Genomic DNA, 17,461 nt, shown 5'->3' on the forward strand with positions numbered 1-17,461 from the left:
GTACCAACTGACAGAGAGGGGAGACAGCCCTGTCACATGTTGAGTAGGGAGGGAAGCTGGCCTGGAGTTCTACAAATGGATATAGACTAATCTTTGTCCCTTTGACATGTCCTCTACTTGGGGTGATTTCCCACAAGGTTAAAGGTGAAGTTAAGTTAACATCCTAAGATTCAGAGCTGTAACTATGCCTGGGGCAGATTCAGTTGGGGTTGGAGGGCAGTGGGAATTGGAAGGAGAGCCTGAACCTTGGTACAGTCACACCAGGAGAGGGGGTGGCTGTCCTTCAGAGACTATGGAGATTGGTTGGAAGATCCTGGAAGACTCATAGGTGAGATTTGGGGATGCTGTCGTTGTAAGGAGGAAGTATCTCTACTGCCACCATGTTGGCACCTTGGAGCTAAGCCTCTCTACTTATTGTTTTGTTTTCTGTTTTTTCCTTTTTTAGGCAATGGGGGTTCAGTGGCTTGCCCAGGGTCACACAGCTAGTTAAGTGTCAGGTGTTTGGTCTGAAGCCAGATTTGAACTCAGGTCCTGCTGACTTCAGGGCCAGTACTCTATCCACTGCACCACCTAGCTGCCCCAAAGCCTCTCTACTTATGACACTAGGAATGCTCCCTTGGGAAGAGACTCTAGGGCTATTCTCTCCTGCTGGCATCCAAACTTGTTCATAGTGTTTCATTTCCCAGAAACAAAACCCTACGAGTATCAATTACATTTAACATTCTCTAGTGCTTTAGAAAATATGAATCTGCTTCTTTCTGTGATTCATAACCCCACAAATCTGTGTCTCATTGTTACTAATGGCTTATCCCTACATCCTTGGGAACCTACTACTTTTTGCCCCTATTCCCTAGATGTGGAAATGGATATAAAATATTTGCCTGATGGTGTCCAAAAATAGGTCCAAAAATGGGTCAGAAGCACAATTGGAATCCAGAACTCCTGCTGCTTCCTCATTGCCAACTTGACTGGGTGTAGCTGCCTGTCTCTCAGATTCAGAGAATGGGGGCAACTTTGGTCTGGCACCTAGAGAGCATGAGTAATCCTGAAAGCCAGAGATGAGTCGAGAGGAAACTGCTAGGGAAATTGGTCCGAGTGTTTAGATGAGTTTAGAAGGGGAAGATGGTTTGAGAAGAGAGGAGTGACTAGCTATAACCAACCCCGAGTTATGATTCTTGCTGGGGATCTGGCCTCTTGCCCGCTACAAGTTTATGGTCCAAATTGTAAGGCGGGGTTCTCCTAGGGCAGTGGGAGAGATCCACGAGGCCTGTGAGAACTTCTATACTTAGGTATTAAAAAATAAATTTCATTGATGGCCTCTACTTTTATATTACAGTTACTTCCAGATATAATTCAAGGTCACTCATCCTTCCCCCAACATCCCTCCATCGTAATAAAGAAAAACAATTAAGTAAAATCAAATGTAGCCCAAAGGTCAAAGGCAGTCCTGGATCCCAGTTCAGTCAAATGTAATCTGATACATGGGTGCAATATTCGGCACCCATGGCTCCCCCCCTTTCTACTTATGAGTGGGAAGTGCTTCCTTCTCTCTGGGGCCAAGGTTGGTCATCGCCACGACTCAATAGCCAGCTCATTTTGGCGTTCTTTTCATTTAGGTTATTTTAGTCATTGTGTACAGGTTCTTCCAGTTCTATTTCATTTGACATACAATTCCTCATATTTCTCTGATCTACACTTAATTTTTCTAAACCAAAGAAGGATCTGCAATTGCCTGGCCTTCCAGGGTCATGCCCACCCTGGGCTACAAGGGACTGTGTTTCTCCTCCTCCTCATCAGATTGTCTCAGACTACCTCAAGCCAGATTTTTGTTTCCTGCTCATACCAACACATTGGCCCCTAGGGGCAGAAGGGGCTTAGGGAGAAAAAGCCAACAGTCAGTTCTTTTTTATTGGTACCATTGATGAAGAGTCAGCAGGGATTCCCAGATCATTCTAACTTGGCTTTAGAATGATGTGTCTGAGCCTGTGCTCTTATCTTTATTGGTGCTTCATTTGCCCACTTGCCTGGAATGTCTCCATGATTTTCTCCATCCAAATCCTATTTATCCTTCAAGTCTCTCCTCCTCACCTCTAGAAAAAAAAAAAAAAAGCCCAGCCAATACTCCCATACCCCACATTTATCAGAGAATTTGAGTGGTAAGGGAGCTTATAAACTATTGAACCCAATCCCATCATTCTACTCAAGAGGTAACTAGTGCCCAGAGAAGGCAAAGAAATTGCCCAAGATGATAATTAGTTTAGTAGCAGAGTTAGGATGAGAATCTAGGAGTCACAGGTCACAATTCAGAGCTCCTTCTTCTAGCCCACACTGCCTTGTCTGGGCTCTTTCCTCATTGGACTGGAGGACCACAGAGGTCTCTGCCAGCCACCAACATTCTATGACCCTATGACAATTTCCCACTTGATCACATAATCTATGTTCTTTCAATTTTTCATGTGTATGTTTTCTCTCTCCAAGAAGATAAATTCCTTAAAGGAAGCAATTGCGAGATAGATAGATGGCAATATAGATATAAATGTGTGTATGTATGTGTGTATATAGATATGTATGTATGTGTATATATACACACACACACACACATATATATGTATGCATAAAACAAGATCCAGTCTGGCATACATTATGGCATTTATTATAGTTTTACTATAATACTACATAGTATATAATACTATTCTCTATATAGTATATACTATACATCACATATAGTATACATGTGTACACACACGTATATACATTTTATATAATATATATACTATATAGTATATAAATATATAACATTTATATATTGATATATTTTTCCTGTATCTTGTAATGTTTAGAAGTTTTAAGTATGAAGTAAACATTCAACAAATAACTGTTAAGTTATTTTGAGTAGCAGGATTACTGTCCTGTGCATAGTTCAGGGTGATATATTAAGACGGCTAGAGGGCTGGTGTGGGTTTAGTCTCTTATTGGCCATTTTCTGTGGTGAACTTACCAACCTGATGACTGCCATCACCTAAACCACATGTGTTTGTGAGTTATGTTGGAGACCTAGCACTGTGGGAAAAAGTAACAGATTTACGGTAGAATCAAACATCTCCAGGCCAAATCCCAGCTCTCCTTCTTAGTGCTTTCTATCTGTGTGACCCTGGGCCAATCCCTGCACTTCTATGGGACTCCTCTTTAAAATGGATGAGTTGGACTTCCAGCTCTCAATATGTGATCCTATGATCTCATAGTGCTCTTTGTTCCCCTGAATGTTGAACTGACCCTTAGTTTCATGGAGAAAATGTAGCCCAAAGGTCAAAGGCAGTCCTGGATCCCAGTTCAGTCAAGCAAAGGCTACTCTCTGCAATCCCATCTCTACCCCCTCCATAATAATAATAACAATGATGATCCTAAGCCCTTTAATTGGAAATTAGGGGTCCTGGGCTCTGTTCCTAATTACTGAGAGTCCACCAAGGAGGGGTTCACTCAAGGCGATGGGTACTTTTAAAGCCCTTTCAACCTGTCTATCCAGAGAGATTGCACATCATCCCCACTATGATCTCACCAAACCGGCCTGCTGTTCCCTGGGCATGACATTCCATATTCTTGGCACAGTCTGTCACCTATGCTTGAAATGTTCCCCTCCTCACATTTACCTTTTAAAATCTCTAGCTTTCTTCAAAGCATAGGTCAGGTGCCATTTCCTACGGGTGGTCTTTCTTGATCTTCCTAGTTGCTAGTAATCTCCCCAGCCTGATATTATTTTTTATTTATTCCCTCCATATTTTGCACAGATATATTTACCTGTGCACCTATTGCTTCACCTTAGTAGACTAAAGCCATGAAGTGGTGCATTAGATAGAATGTTGGGCTTGAAGTCAGGAAGACTCAAGCTCAAATCCAACTTTAGATACTAGTTTTGTGATCCTGGGTAAGTCATATGTAACCTGTTTACCTCAGTTTCCTCAACTGTAAAATAGAGGTAATAACAGCATCCACCTTTGAAGGGTAGTTGTGAGGGTCAAATAAGACAATATTTGTAAAGTGTCTGGCATATAGTAGGCGCTATATAAATGCTTATTTTCTTCCTTTCCTAGAATATAAACTACTTGAGGAGGTTCATTCTTTATATTTATATTGTCAGTCCCCAGCCCAGCATAATTCCTAGCATATATTAGGTGCTTAATAAATGCTTGTTAAATTGAATTAAATTCCTAAGGTGAAAGAATGTGTTACAAGGGCCTGATCCTTCAGTCATTGTCTCCCTGACCCAGTGTCCTGAAGTGGCGATCTTCCCATCTGGGTTAGTGACCACCTTGAATGGGTCCCCATGTTGCCACGAAACAGGACCACAGGACCACAGATCTTGCGCTGGGAGGCACCTTAGAAGTCAATTTCAATTAGTTGACCAGTTTACAGATGAGGAAGCTGCAGCCCAGAGAGGTTGTGATTAGCCCAAGGTTACCAAAGCAGCAGGAGACAGGTGGGGTATCTTAGGTATAGAATTATTTGCATGTCATCTACCCCATTAGCATGTGAGCTCCTTGAAGTCAGTTACCAGGTTTTTGCTTTCTTTGCCTCCCTAACACTTTGTGCAGTCCTTGGCACTTGGTTGACTGGACCCAGGTCTTGAGTCCAAATCCACCCTGCTTTCCCAGGTGGCTTTCATCTCAAAATTGTTCAAATGATCCATTATTTCAGGAAGTTTCAGTACTAAACACAAGACATGATGGGAAAGGATACTGTCTGGGTTAGAAATGAACATCCAGGCTTCAGAATAAACCCAGGGTGCTGACTCATATGGAAGCCCTGTGAACTGCAGCCGCATGCAGATAATGATGGAACAATTACACGGCACTTACATGTAGATAGTCTCATTAGAGCCTTGCCACAACCCTATCAGTTAGCATCATCAAAAGCATTAATATCATCACCATTTTACAGATGAGAAAACGGGCTCAATGAGGTCAGTGCTCAAGACAGAATGGTTAACAGTTGGATTTAAACCCTAATCTTCTGACCACAAGACCAATCCTCTTTCCATCACATTATGCTGCTAAGACATAGACCCAAGTCAGATTCCCCTTCTCCTGGCTATTTGGGGACCTTAGGTGGGGGTTAGTGATCAATCAACAACAATTTATTAAATTTCCACTATGTATCTGGCACTGTGCTAGGCATGAGATGCAAAGACAAAAAATGAATCCCTATTCTCAAGGACTGGGGGATACAATGTGTACATATTTAAGTTTATAAAGAATAAACATGTACAGAATAAATACAAATAAATAAAAAATACTTTTTATATTTTAATATAAATGTAATTTAATACAAATTAAATATATTTAAAATAAACTATATCTAATATAAATACAAATACAAACATGGTTAGGTACAAGGTTGTTAGGCAGAGGGGACACTAGTAGTTTGTTGAGGGTGGGAGTGGATCAGGAAAGGCTTTATGTAGAAGGTAGTACTTAAGCTGAATCTTGAAGGAATGGGGAATTCTATGAGATGGAAATGGGGAGTGGAATGCACTCCAGATATGAGGGATGACCAGTTCAAAAGAATGGAAGCAGGAAAGGGTACCTAGAGGAGACTACTTTGATGAGACCAGAAAGAGGAATAATTTTATAAGTTTAACGAGTCTGGAAAGATAGGTTAGGATCAGCTTGTGAAGGTCTTTAAAAGCCAATTAATTTTTTATTTTTATCCTAGTGGCAATAGGGAGCCACTAGGAGTTTATTGAGTAGAAGAGAGACACGGTCAGTTTTGAACTTAAGAAAATTGTTTAAGTAGATAAATTAGAGAGAGAAGAGAGGTGAGATAGGGATGCTAGTTAGGAGGCCTCTGCAATGGTCTTGGCAAACATTGTTGAGGGCTGGAATTAAAATGGTCATTTGAAAGAAGGGGTCAGATTTGAAACATGAAAGATGTGCAGTAGAAACGGCAAGATTCAGCAAATGATTAGGAGTGTGGGGTGAGGGAGAGTGAGAAGTTGATCAAGATAATGCCAAAGTTGTGAACCTAGGAGACTGGAAAAATGGCAGTTCCTTTAATGAATAGAAAAGTTTGGATTTGGGAAAGAAGATAATGAATTCTGTTTTGGAAATGGAGAATGTTGTTTTCAAGGAAAGAAGGATTCTTGTGCTGGCCCTGCTTTGTATGAGATTACTTCAGTTCAAAGTTTCTTGAATGAGAGACAAAATGCAAACCCTGAAGAAATTCAAAAGAAAATCATTGAAAGTATTTTGAGAAATAATAATCCCAAGTGGAAAAAACTGCTGGTTTTTCTCAAATGCAAGAAAGTGTTGGAGATAATAAAATGGTCCTGATACTCAAATGAATTTTGTTATTTTATCAAATTCTGTGAAGTATCCCTTTGATAATTTCATCGGTATAGTATTAAAACTATAAATTAACTTTGGTGGCATTGTAATTTTTGGTATGCCTGTATTGATATGGCTCAGCCATGAGCAGTGAATATTCCTCGAGTTATTTTTAAGTTCTTTATTTCTCCACAGCACTTTGTAATTGAATCTATAAAAGTCTTTTCATGTGTTTTGGTAGATTGATCCCCCTATGCTCAATGCATTTTGAAGTTATTTTGAGTAGGATTTCTTTTTCTATTACTACTCTCTGTATTGTGTTATTATTATATAAAAATGTCATTGATTTTTATTTTCTTTTGTTTTTCAGTGAGGCAATGGGGGTTAAGTGACTTGCCCAGGGTCACACAGCTAGTAAGTGTCAAGTGTCTGAGGCCAGATTTGAACTTAAGTCCTCCTGACTCCAGGGCTGGAACTCTATCTACTGCGCCACCTAGTTGCCCTGATGTCATTGATTTTTAAGGGTTTATTTTGTAGCCTACAACTTGTTTTATTAGTTTTAAAAAGTGCATTTTCTGTGGCTTTTTCTAAAAAAAGGATTTCTTTCCTTCATTCTCTTCATTGTTTAATCGTTCCTTTCTGCCTATTTTAGATTTTTATTCCTCAATTTATGGCCATTATACTTAATTAATCTTTCTTTAGTCTCTCATGGAATTTTGCTATTTGTTGCGTTACAGATTTTTGCCCAATGGGTTCCCTTTCCTGTCATGCCTCATTCTTAGAAATGTTTCTCTAGATGATAGAGGGGATATTGCCCAATGGTAGGAATTTTCATTTGTCCTTGATTGTGTGGTTCATTTGCCCTTTGCCCTGCCCATGGTCAGTTTTCTCCCATTTGCCATGACATTTTCTCTCTGGGACTCCATGGGAGGGTCCATGCCTCTCCTCGGTGTTTCCTCTGGGAGCTGTGATTTCTCCTCCTGAGGCAGAATGAGTGGTCTCTGTAAGCACCAAATACCCATTTTATACCCATCATACCCCTTTTAAGGTCCCCATTTCCTTTCAAAGAATATCGTTTCCCCACGGGAACATTTGTCAATGGTACTTCCTCCCATTACTGAAATGAGATCCACCCCCATTCTTTCCCCTTGTATCAATCCGTCCCTTTGCCTCTGTGTACATTCTCCTGTAGGTTCTCTTCTTTCTAAAAGACTACATAAGTCATTTTCCCTTTATTGTTAAACTTTTGACTTGATTAGGGTACAACACATATTTTCCTGTAGTTTCTTCCTCCTCTCTCACATCATATGTACCCTCCCATTCTGTAATTAAGTTACACAAAAAAATCCGATTCATCTGTAGGCAGTGATGAGGTTAGTCAATGATATGTCAGGCTTGTCTCTCCACCATCACTTCTATTGACTTCTGCTTTCACTCATTTTCTTGTGTAATTTCAGAAAGAAAACTCTTAATGGTGTCTCTGTTTCGCTGTCTTTGGTGGCTGTATTTATTTTTTTTACTTCTTGTATTTCTATTGTCTGAGACCTTGGAAAAGCAAATAATTTGTTCAGCTCTGATTTTCTTTCTAAGAATTCTATGAATGCCTCTTTTTAATTGAATTTCCATCTTTTTTCATTAATGGTTAAGCTTAGGTTTGTGGGGTAGATCAACATGGTTGCATCTTCAGCTCCTTTGCTTTTTGGAACACGTTATTCTATCCCTCCTGTGGTTTCTAGTGGGCATAGAGTAGTCTTGTTATTCAAATTTCCTTTCCTTTATATTTGAAGTGTTTTTCCTGGTCACTTGAAGAATTTGTTGTCATTGTTATTGTTAAATTTAATCATTACGTTTCTTAGAGTTTGCAACATAATGATTATTTGCTTGTTTTTCCTCTCTAGAGATGATCTCTAAGAGTTCTTTTGATTGGTACCTTGTTTTCTGTGTTCAGAAGGTCTGGGCACTTTTCTTGTACAGTATTATTTCTTGCATTATGGTATTCAGGTTTTTTGATTTGCATTCTTCTGGGAGACATAATCATAAAGTTGTCTCTATGCATCTTCTCTTCAAGAACAATATTTTGTTTTTACATGTTAATTTTCTTTCTTTTTTTTTTGCTCCTCTTCTTCCAGATTGTTCTTCACTTCCACGTATTTACATTTCCAATCAGTTATTTTCTCTTCTGTTTATTTGGTGAGACATTGTGAATTCAAGTTTTTCTATTCTGGGAATTATTTCTATTGTGCAAGCCATAAATTCTGCTTTTACAATTCTTATTTCTCTCTTAAAGCAATCAGTAACATCCTTCTATGTTTCCAAGCTTTCTTGGGAATCCATTGGGTTCTTTGCCTCAAGAGGTGTTGATTCTTTTTTCTTTTAATATTTATTCATAGATGTCTGACCTCATTTAGCTGAACTCGAGGCCATATTTTCTTATGTTATTATTTTCTGTTACTTTATCTGCTTTGTTCAAAATGTTTCTTGACTCCTCCTGAGATGTCTGGTAATTTCAATTTTTCTTTTCCTATATTCTCTATTACTCACTTTTTTACTTCTTCCCCTTTGATTGAGGTGAGGTTTCCCTGGGGGCTAGACCTCAAAGCTATCTCAGCCTCCTTCCAAGCTGGACAATTCACAATTGACCAGCTTCTGTCTCTGTTCCCAGTGACTTTTGGGGGACAAAACTGGTTCCAGCTTCATGTTGGGCTCTTTGGTTCAGGCATCATACACACTTCAGTGTCCTGCTTTAGCTCTGTCAGCTCTTCAGAGTATTGTTACGTCACAGAGCCCTGCAGTCCCAGATAGAGCAAGCTCCGGCCTTTTGGTTTTCCAAAGCACTAAGAGGTGGATAATGGTAAAGTTGAATTCTTTTCTGTGCCCATGTGTTGGGTTGTGCAGGCCTGCCTATGTGTGTTAGGGATTAACCTTCTTTGCTGTTACTTTTTACCTTCTTAAGGTTTTTAGTATCTTAAGACTATGGAATTACTTTATCTCTCATGCATAGTTCCTGTTCTGGAGAAGTGTTTCAGACATGAAAATCAGAGAAAATGTTCTCCATCTTGTTGATCATGTGACTTAAAAGTTCCCCAATATTCATTTTAAAAGGAAAGTATAACATGTTTGTAGTCATATCAGTAAATTGATATCATTATCATCTCCTATCTATAAATCTGTAAAATCTGCTAATTTGCAAAAAATATGACTAGTTTGCCACAGGGCGAGGGAGTTTCAAAACTGAGTTATCCACATAGGAAAGCTAGTTGAAGTTTTGAGAATGAATGGGTTTCAAAGAGATCAAATAAAAAGGAAAAGGAAAAATATTTATGGCAACTCTTTTTGTGGTGACAAAAAACATGGAAACTGAAGAGAATGTCCATTAGTTGGCAAATGACTAAACAAATTGTGATATATGATTGTGAGGGAATACTATTGTGCTGTGAGAAACGACAAAGGGGATGACTTCAGAAAAGCCTGGGAAGGCTTACACAAGCTGATAGACAGAAGTGAGCAGAAGTAGAACACTGTACACAATAACAGTAATATTGTACAATGATCAACTGTGAATTATTTAGCTACTCTGATCAACACAATGATCTATTAAAATTCTAAAGGACTTAAGATGAAAAATGCTATCCACCTCCAGAGAGAGAACTGATGAACTCTTGAATGCAGACTGAAGCTTTTATTTATTTTGCTTTATTTATCTTGCCTTTTTTTGGGGGAGGGGCAACATGACTAAGGTGAAAATATTTTGCATGAGTTCGTTTTTTTGCCTTCTCAGTGGGTGGAGGAGAACATGAAGGGAGGGAATTTGAAACAAAATAAAATTTAAATTAAGAGAGCCTTGGGTAATATCCATGTTTATAGGGGTGGGAAAGAGGAAAAGAAGTGATCAGGAGAATCCTAAGTACTGAGGAAGACAACAAAACAGGACATGAGCCACATATACTTGAGTTTGACTTCAGATCCCTGAGCCTGGGCTCAGGTTTTTCGTGCCTCATTTTTCCTATTTAATTTCTTAAGTGATGATCCCAATGAAACTTGAGTTGAAGGGTCTGTTATCTCTCTCATGTTTTTTATAGACCATGCCTCTTTTGCAATGGATGGGAAGAAATTGCAAAAACAACACAGACTACACATTGGGCTGAGAGAATAGTGTGACCCATCTACCTCTAAAAAACGGACGTGGGATCTGTGAAAGCTTTAAAGATTACATGTTTTGTAAAGTCTGTATTAATATAATGTCTTTGCCTTTAAAGCATGCACATATGCATACACACACACACCCCTTTTATGTATAATTTTTTGACCAGACCTGTGAGTTCATGGCATGTAGGAAGCTCCCAATGACCAACTTCCTCTAACAATTCAGATGGCACTTTCTTCACAACTTAGTCTTAACAAGTTTCCTGGAGGGCTGAGTTATCCTCAACTGCTCACTCTGCCTCAATTTGTTATCTCCAAGCAGTTGCCGAGTTTTGTTCATTCTCCTGCCGTAGTACCTCTCATTTCCATATCCCTCTCTCCCCTTACACAGTCACCAGCCCAGCACAGGTCCCATCAAAAGCCTCCTAATTGGTCTCTCTGCCTCAAGTCTCTCCTTCTGCTATAGCCAAAAAGTTATTTTCTTCAAGCACAGCTCTAGCAATAACACTGCTTTAACTGAAAACACCAGTGGCTTCTAACCACCTTTAGCATTAAATACGAACTCTGAAATTTAAAGTCCTTTGGCAGCTGGCTCCAACTTACTTTTCCAGCCTTACACATCATATTATTTACTTTCATAAACTCTGAGGTGCAGCCAAATTGGCCACCTTGTTATTCCTCTGACCAATCAATACTCCACCACCTCCATCTCTGAACTTTTGCTCTGGCTGCTCCCTTTATTTCAAACACACTCTCTCCGAGAATATACACTGCCTCTTAGAATCTCTAGATACCTTCAGAGCTCAGTTCAGAGCTCAGTTCAAGTCTTGCTTTCTGTATAAGGCCTTTTCTGTTCCCATCTGCAATTCCATTTCTTTCTCCTCACCAATCATCTTGTTATTAATTCTGTAAGTACAAAAGACAATACAAAATCAATACAAGATAATTTGGTGGTGAGGGGAGGAGAATGGACCAACAGATGGAAAAATCAGGAAAGACCTTTTGTTTCCCTCAAATAGAATTGAAGGCAGGGGTTATTTCCCAGTCTTCCCAGCATACACAGGGCTCGGCACAGAGTTAAGTGCTTGGTAAATGCTTGTGTTTAGGGAAAAGCACACCACTCTGGAGTCAGATGGCTCAGGTTTTACTTTTGATCTCTGTTATCTGTTACCTGCATAACCCTGGGCAAATCATGTTATCTGTTTTTGAGTCTTTTGTTTCCTCATCTTTACAATGAAGGGGCTGAAACAGAGTAAACTCTCAGAATGCCAGAACTGTATAAAACCAATGATCGAAAGGATAAAATTGTATACTAAAGATGTTTAAAATTGTGACTAGAAGTCATTATAATCCACAAGACCTGAATCAGAAAAACTGATGATAAGATTGTGGGATAAACATTTCAAGAACCAGCTTTCCTTGGCTGGTAGATGTACTCTGGAATAGGCCTGATACCCTGGTTATTTGTTAATGTCATAAGTTCTGTCACTATTTAATCTAAGACCACAGCTAATGGAAATAGACTGATGGAAAAGTGAATGTAATAACAGAAGACCCGAACATTTTATTTAGCATTGTTCAAATTAAGTCAAATTACTCCAATATATATTCTTTTACATTACTAAGAGGTGTTCCCCTTATGGAGAATTTGAATACTTAGCCTTTAAGTATATGTGACCACAAAGGAAACATAGAATTCAATTTTTTGAGCAAAGTGATATGCAAAAATATAGAAGTTCAAATCACAGAAAGGATACCCCCCATACACTTTTTTTAATTGGAGACAGATAATGAATCATTTGGTGCCATGCTTTTATTCAAATGAAAGGGGGAAAATACACTATACCAGGAAATGAACAATGACAATATTTTACAGCACAGCATCTGAAAAAAGGTTGGAAATAATGCTCCAAGTGGATAGATAAGCACACCATACACTGTACATTGCTCAACAGTGCCCATGAAACCGTAATTAAATTACCTGATTTTGGCTTTAAACAGCCAAACAAGAAAAGCTGTAACAGTCAGTTGTACTAAAATCAAAACCCAAACAAACCAAGAGGAACTGAAAATTTTCCATAGCTGCAATAACAGTTAGAATTGGACATTTTTGTACTGGTAAGCAAGACAATTGTTTGGTAGATTTATCCCTACCGATCATAGTCATAATAGTATTGACTTCTGCTGATGAAAGTACCAGTGTGTTCCAACAAGGTCAACGACAAATCCTACTCTTTACAAAAAGCATCATTTTCCTTTAAAAAAAATTTTTTTTTCACATGGCTCTAAGTAAAGCCATATCATAATTAGAAAATTTGCAGTCCTAAAAAGGAAAAGCCCCAAACTCTTCCTGTATCAATAAAGTAAAATTTCATACTGAGAGCAATGAACTTGTAGTGAAAATATTCACATTCTGCCTTTAGACACTGCACAAGTTACAGTTCAACTGTTAGACAACTAGACTCCAGGATACACTGCATCACATGTGATATCAATTATCTGAAGGGTTCCTTCTAAAATTAAGCATCAAATTTTTTCTTTAGAAAATATTTAGGCAAATTTATAAGGAGAATGAATCATTTATCAACTGCAAAAAGCAAATGTGATAATTAACTTCCTAATTCTCAATAAATGTTCCCTAATATTCACCATATTCTGATTTAAATATTTTTTACTATGATCTTCCTGAACTGTTTATTTGAAATCACTTCATTATAATAACGGACATTGTTGTCTAACAGGCAAAATGTGCAACCCTCCCCCATGTTTTTAATATTTATATATTATATACACAACATGTATATGCTTGAAATATGAGTTACATATCCTGGTCTCTTACATGCAAACAGTAGATCACAAGTAGTTTTGAGCTACACATACATTTTGCACAGGTATTGAAAATTCTATGGATTTTTTTTTTTTTTACAGTTTTAACAAATATACATAAATATAAGAACATAAATTACAGTAAAATATTGACAGCACTTCTGAGAAAATGATAACTCAGATGCATTGATGCCTAAGGCCTTATAATAATTAAAAAAGTATGGTTCAGGGACATCTCATTCCTATCCTTTTTTTAATAAGTAAATAAAGTACATCATATGCAACATTATCTTTAAGCAATTCAACAAGAGAAATGTTCCTTTTTAGTCTCTGCTTCCCATGAAAGAAAACACACAACACCTCTCACTGATGGCACAATCCTGCCTTTTTTCTCTCAGTTTGACTCATTTGTCACAACACTGAACATGACAGGGTCACATATCATTCAAACCCTTTCCTGAGAATGAATTTTTTTTTCCCCAACTAACTCTCTGGTAGGCATTATTAAAGAAACCAAAGATCAGATAGAGGAGGGTTTCAAGTCTGTACTTAATCTAAATAATTCTATTTGAAAACAATTTAAAATGGAAGAATGTCCAAGCTAAGCAAAGATAAAATAGAATTAGACATTGTTTTGAAATAAAAATGCAGCCCTTTGTACATACTGTTTAAAAAGATTTCTAAATATAAGTTTTTATACTGCTTATAAATATAATGAAAAAAGCTCTTGAAAACAACAGATGGCCAGACATCTTTCTTCAGATGGAAAGACTTCTCAAAATGTCATTCATTTCTGCAAGATTATAAAGTGATTTACTTTACAAGTGAGATAGTGAATCTTTTTGTTAAAAGAAAATCTACATCATTCTGAATTGGGCAGAGCTGATGTGGACACAGCATACATAGATTTAATTCTTTACAGTTACTTACCTAGCCTCGAAAAGACAAACCTTAGCAGCTCTATAAAAACACTTCCTCCTTTTTCTAAAAAAAGTTAATACTTGTGTGAATAATAAATACAGACTGTAAATACTTAGTGTAACAGCTTTTGAAACTGCTTTGACATCATTAAAATTTGAGGGTTTTTGCAAAACAAAATCTAGTGTTTTTTTGCAGCATCATTAAGAAAGGTGCAAGTTACCTCTTATGATGTGTTTCATTTAATCTCACAATCTCCACATATAAACAAAATTCAATGGAGTTAATAAGACCAAAGTTTCTTTAGTAGAGGAAAAATTAGCAAAATAAACCATTTGAAGACAAGTACATACATAAAAAAGTAAAAAATGTAACAGAAACACAAAAACCCATAATTTCAACCATATTTTCAACCTTAAGTCCAGCTACTACAGAAGAACATTCAGTGCTTGTGTATCAAACCTTATCTCGTGCAGTTGTCCCCTCTATTACCACATACACATCTCCATATGTGAATCAGTACATTCCCATGATCACTTGAACTTATCACCAAAGCGACAATCTTCTCAACTCCCAAACACTGTCGTTTACATTCCAGTTGTGCATGACATCAACAGAGCTTAGTGTCCAGTTTTAAGTAATAAAAGTCTTGTTGGCAACCAAAAACTTATCTTTGATAGGCAAGAAGATGAAGTGCAAATATATCCCAAGTGTTCTGAAGCAAATATTTTCCCCAACTACTATGCCTTAGTGGTTAAAAGTTTCTTAGGTGTTACTGGTCTCTTTGACTGCCACAAATGACTGTGAATGGTAATTGCATCCACACTGGCAGACATGGTCTTAGCAGGTATGTGGCTAAATTGCTTTCTGTCAGAGTTATATTTATAAAGCCCTTCTATCATTTTTTTTGTGATAGATTTAGGGCCAATCCCAGCCAGTTTATTGATTTCTTCTGTTTCTGGGCAGTAGGTATATAAAGACCTAAACTGGCAGCCAGAATCGCGGAACAAGATTAAGAAGTTGTTGGCATCGGACTTCTCCATTTCCTTTAGAATAGAAGAAAAAAAAAACAACACATATTTGCTGAGTGAACACAGCTATGTTCTGAGTCAGTATCTACACTCTAAAAAATACCTTGTATAAATAAGGCATATTGGTAAAAAGGACAAATCTGAATACATCATGTAAAAGTTGAAATAAATGCTAATTAGAGACATGGATACTTTAAATGCAAAATCCTATTTGTTCTATGTAAATATTACAATTTCACAGGAAATTTTTCAATGACGTGCTTATCCAAAATATTTTTTCCCTTTGCTACTAACCTTTCCCTCCTTATGGTTTGCTATAGCTAATTTCAGAAGAGAAAGTTATCTGTCTATGAAACATTTTGTACCTCTGGGCTTCAATATCGCAAGAAAATCTGTGATTCTGTCAGTGTGGATATTCTTTTCACTGACACTGATTACAACCCTTCCTCACCTTGAAAGACAGTCTTCACAAATTACTATGGGCCCCAAAGCCTATCACTTGGGGCCCAACCTTCTATTGGTGAGCCCCTCTAAACTTAGCTGGGTTGGTCCTTGAGAAGACAGATGCATCTCTTCCAGTTTTCTAGAATCTCATTTTAACTGAACTTGATTCAATTTCGTAATTAAGATGTACAACTATACATCTTTTATAGTTGCCTTTGAAACAATACTTTAATGTTTGCGAAGCACTTAACACGTTATGTCATTTGATCCTCAGAACAACTGGGGGGGGAGGTACAATTCTGTTACCCCCATTTTACACCTGAAAAAACTGAGGCAGAGAAAGGCTAAGTGACTTGCCCAGAAAGTGGTGGAAGCAGGAACTGAACTATTCCCAATTCCAATCTCAGTGTTCTCTCCACTACAACACCTGATTGTTTCTGATTCCAAGAGAACTTAATCTAATAGACAGTATTCTATAATTCAATCATTCAACACTTTAAAAAGAATCATTGTAATTAAAAACATTATCTTACCTCCAGTATTTTTTTCTTCTGACCTTCATTTACTTTTCCAGCCAAGCAGCAATGAGCTAGCGCATTTTGTATTATATGCTTATTGGATTTTGCACTGGGTTCCTTGAAGAGCTTTGGTCCTATGGAAAAGATGTTTTTAAAAATTTAAAAACTCCAGCATGATAGTTTTGTTTTTTTCCCCACATCGGAATAGCCACTATTATTAAAGTGGCACAAGTGCCATTATGTTAGTGTGTGTTAGAGTTATGTTCTGTCTATGTTAGGAACTCCTGAAGCTTTGGATACATTTCTGAAGCTAATGGAGGCAACACGATCCCCATCCAAGGCATTCACTGCCATGTCACTGCCAAGTCACTGCCAGAGGCTCATTTAAGCCTCTGTTTGAAACCTCCAGAGAAGAAAAACTCAGCAATAGGTAGGTAATTCAAGTCTTGGTTGTTCATGGCTTACCTCATGATATTATCAAATACCAGCAATCAAATGAACAAAATGAAGAATATACTTTTTTGGCTACTTTAAAAAATTTTTAACTTAAATATAAATGAGAAAAGAAAAAAAAAATTGCCATGTACAGACCATAAGAGAAGATTCAATATAAAACAATGAATTTCCATTTCAAGAAAACCTATATAATAAATACTACACATTTTTTTTTCAAAGCTGCCCAGCTTTTCTTTGCTTCCTTATTGATTTTCTTTTGCTCTCCACTGTGCCATTTTTACTTTGTTGGGTTTTTTTTTATCTCCCTCCCCCTGACCCTAAAGAAGGCTACAATTAAGCGTGATTATATATATATGTATGTATGTATGTATGTATGTATGTATATGTACACACACACACACACACACACACACAGGGATATCTCTACCTGTCATCTGTTTCCCTGTAGGTGGATAGCATCTTCCTTCATATGTCCAAGTCTTTCCATGTTTTCTAAATCAAGCAGTTCATCATTACCTACACCACAGCAATATTTCCACCCAATCACATCCTATCTGGAGACTGTCTATGAAAGTTTTCCCCTAATTTTCTGCATTCCTTCTATTCTTGGCTACATAGGTTTTTATACAAGAAAATTTTAATTTAAAATAATTGAAATTATTCTTTTTACACTTCAACAATGCTCTCTCTTAATAATACAGTTTAAGGTCTGATACTTCTGAATCTACTTCCTTTACATCTTTCTTCCTGGTTTCTTTGAAGTTCCTGACCTTTTGCTCTTCCAAATGAACTTTGTTATTATTTT

The 17,461-nt window shown here is 37.5% G+C and overlaps 1 protein-coding gene across 2 annotated transcripts in view; it reads right to left on the bottom strand.

The window, feature by feature from the left end:
* Positions 1-12,254: 12,254 nt before the first annotated feature.
* Positions 12,255-17,461, bottom strand: part of CAMSAP2 (calmodulin regulated spectrin associated protein family member 2) — a 154,522-nt gene continuing 149,315 nt past the window's right edge. For both annotated transcript variants that reach the window (XM_027843406.1, XM_027843405.1), the window contains exons 16-17: positions 16,216-16,334; positions 12,255-15,253 (exon numbers count right to left, since the gene is read on the bottom strand). In XM_027843406.1, the coding sequence (XP_027699207.1) occupies positions 14,948-15,253; positions 16,216-16,334 (425 nt within the window). In that variant the 3' untranslated portion in view covers positions 12,255-14,947. The remainder of the gene's footprint in view (positions 15,254-16,215; positions 16,335-17,461) is intronic.

Source organism: Vombatus ursinus, unplaced genomic scaffold (assembly GCF_900497805.2).
Source record: "Vombatus ursinus unplaced genomic scaffold, bare-nosed wombat genome assembly UNPS02014909.1, whole genome shotgun sequence".
Taxonomy (NCBI): Eukaryota; Metazoa; Chordata; class Mammalia; order Diprotodontia; family Vombatidae; genus Vombatus; species Vombatus ursinus.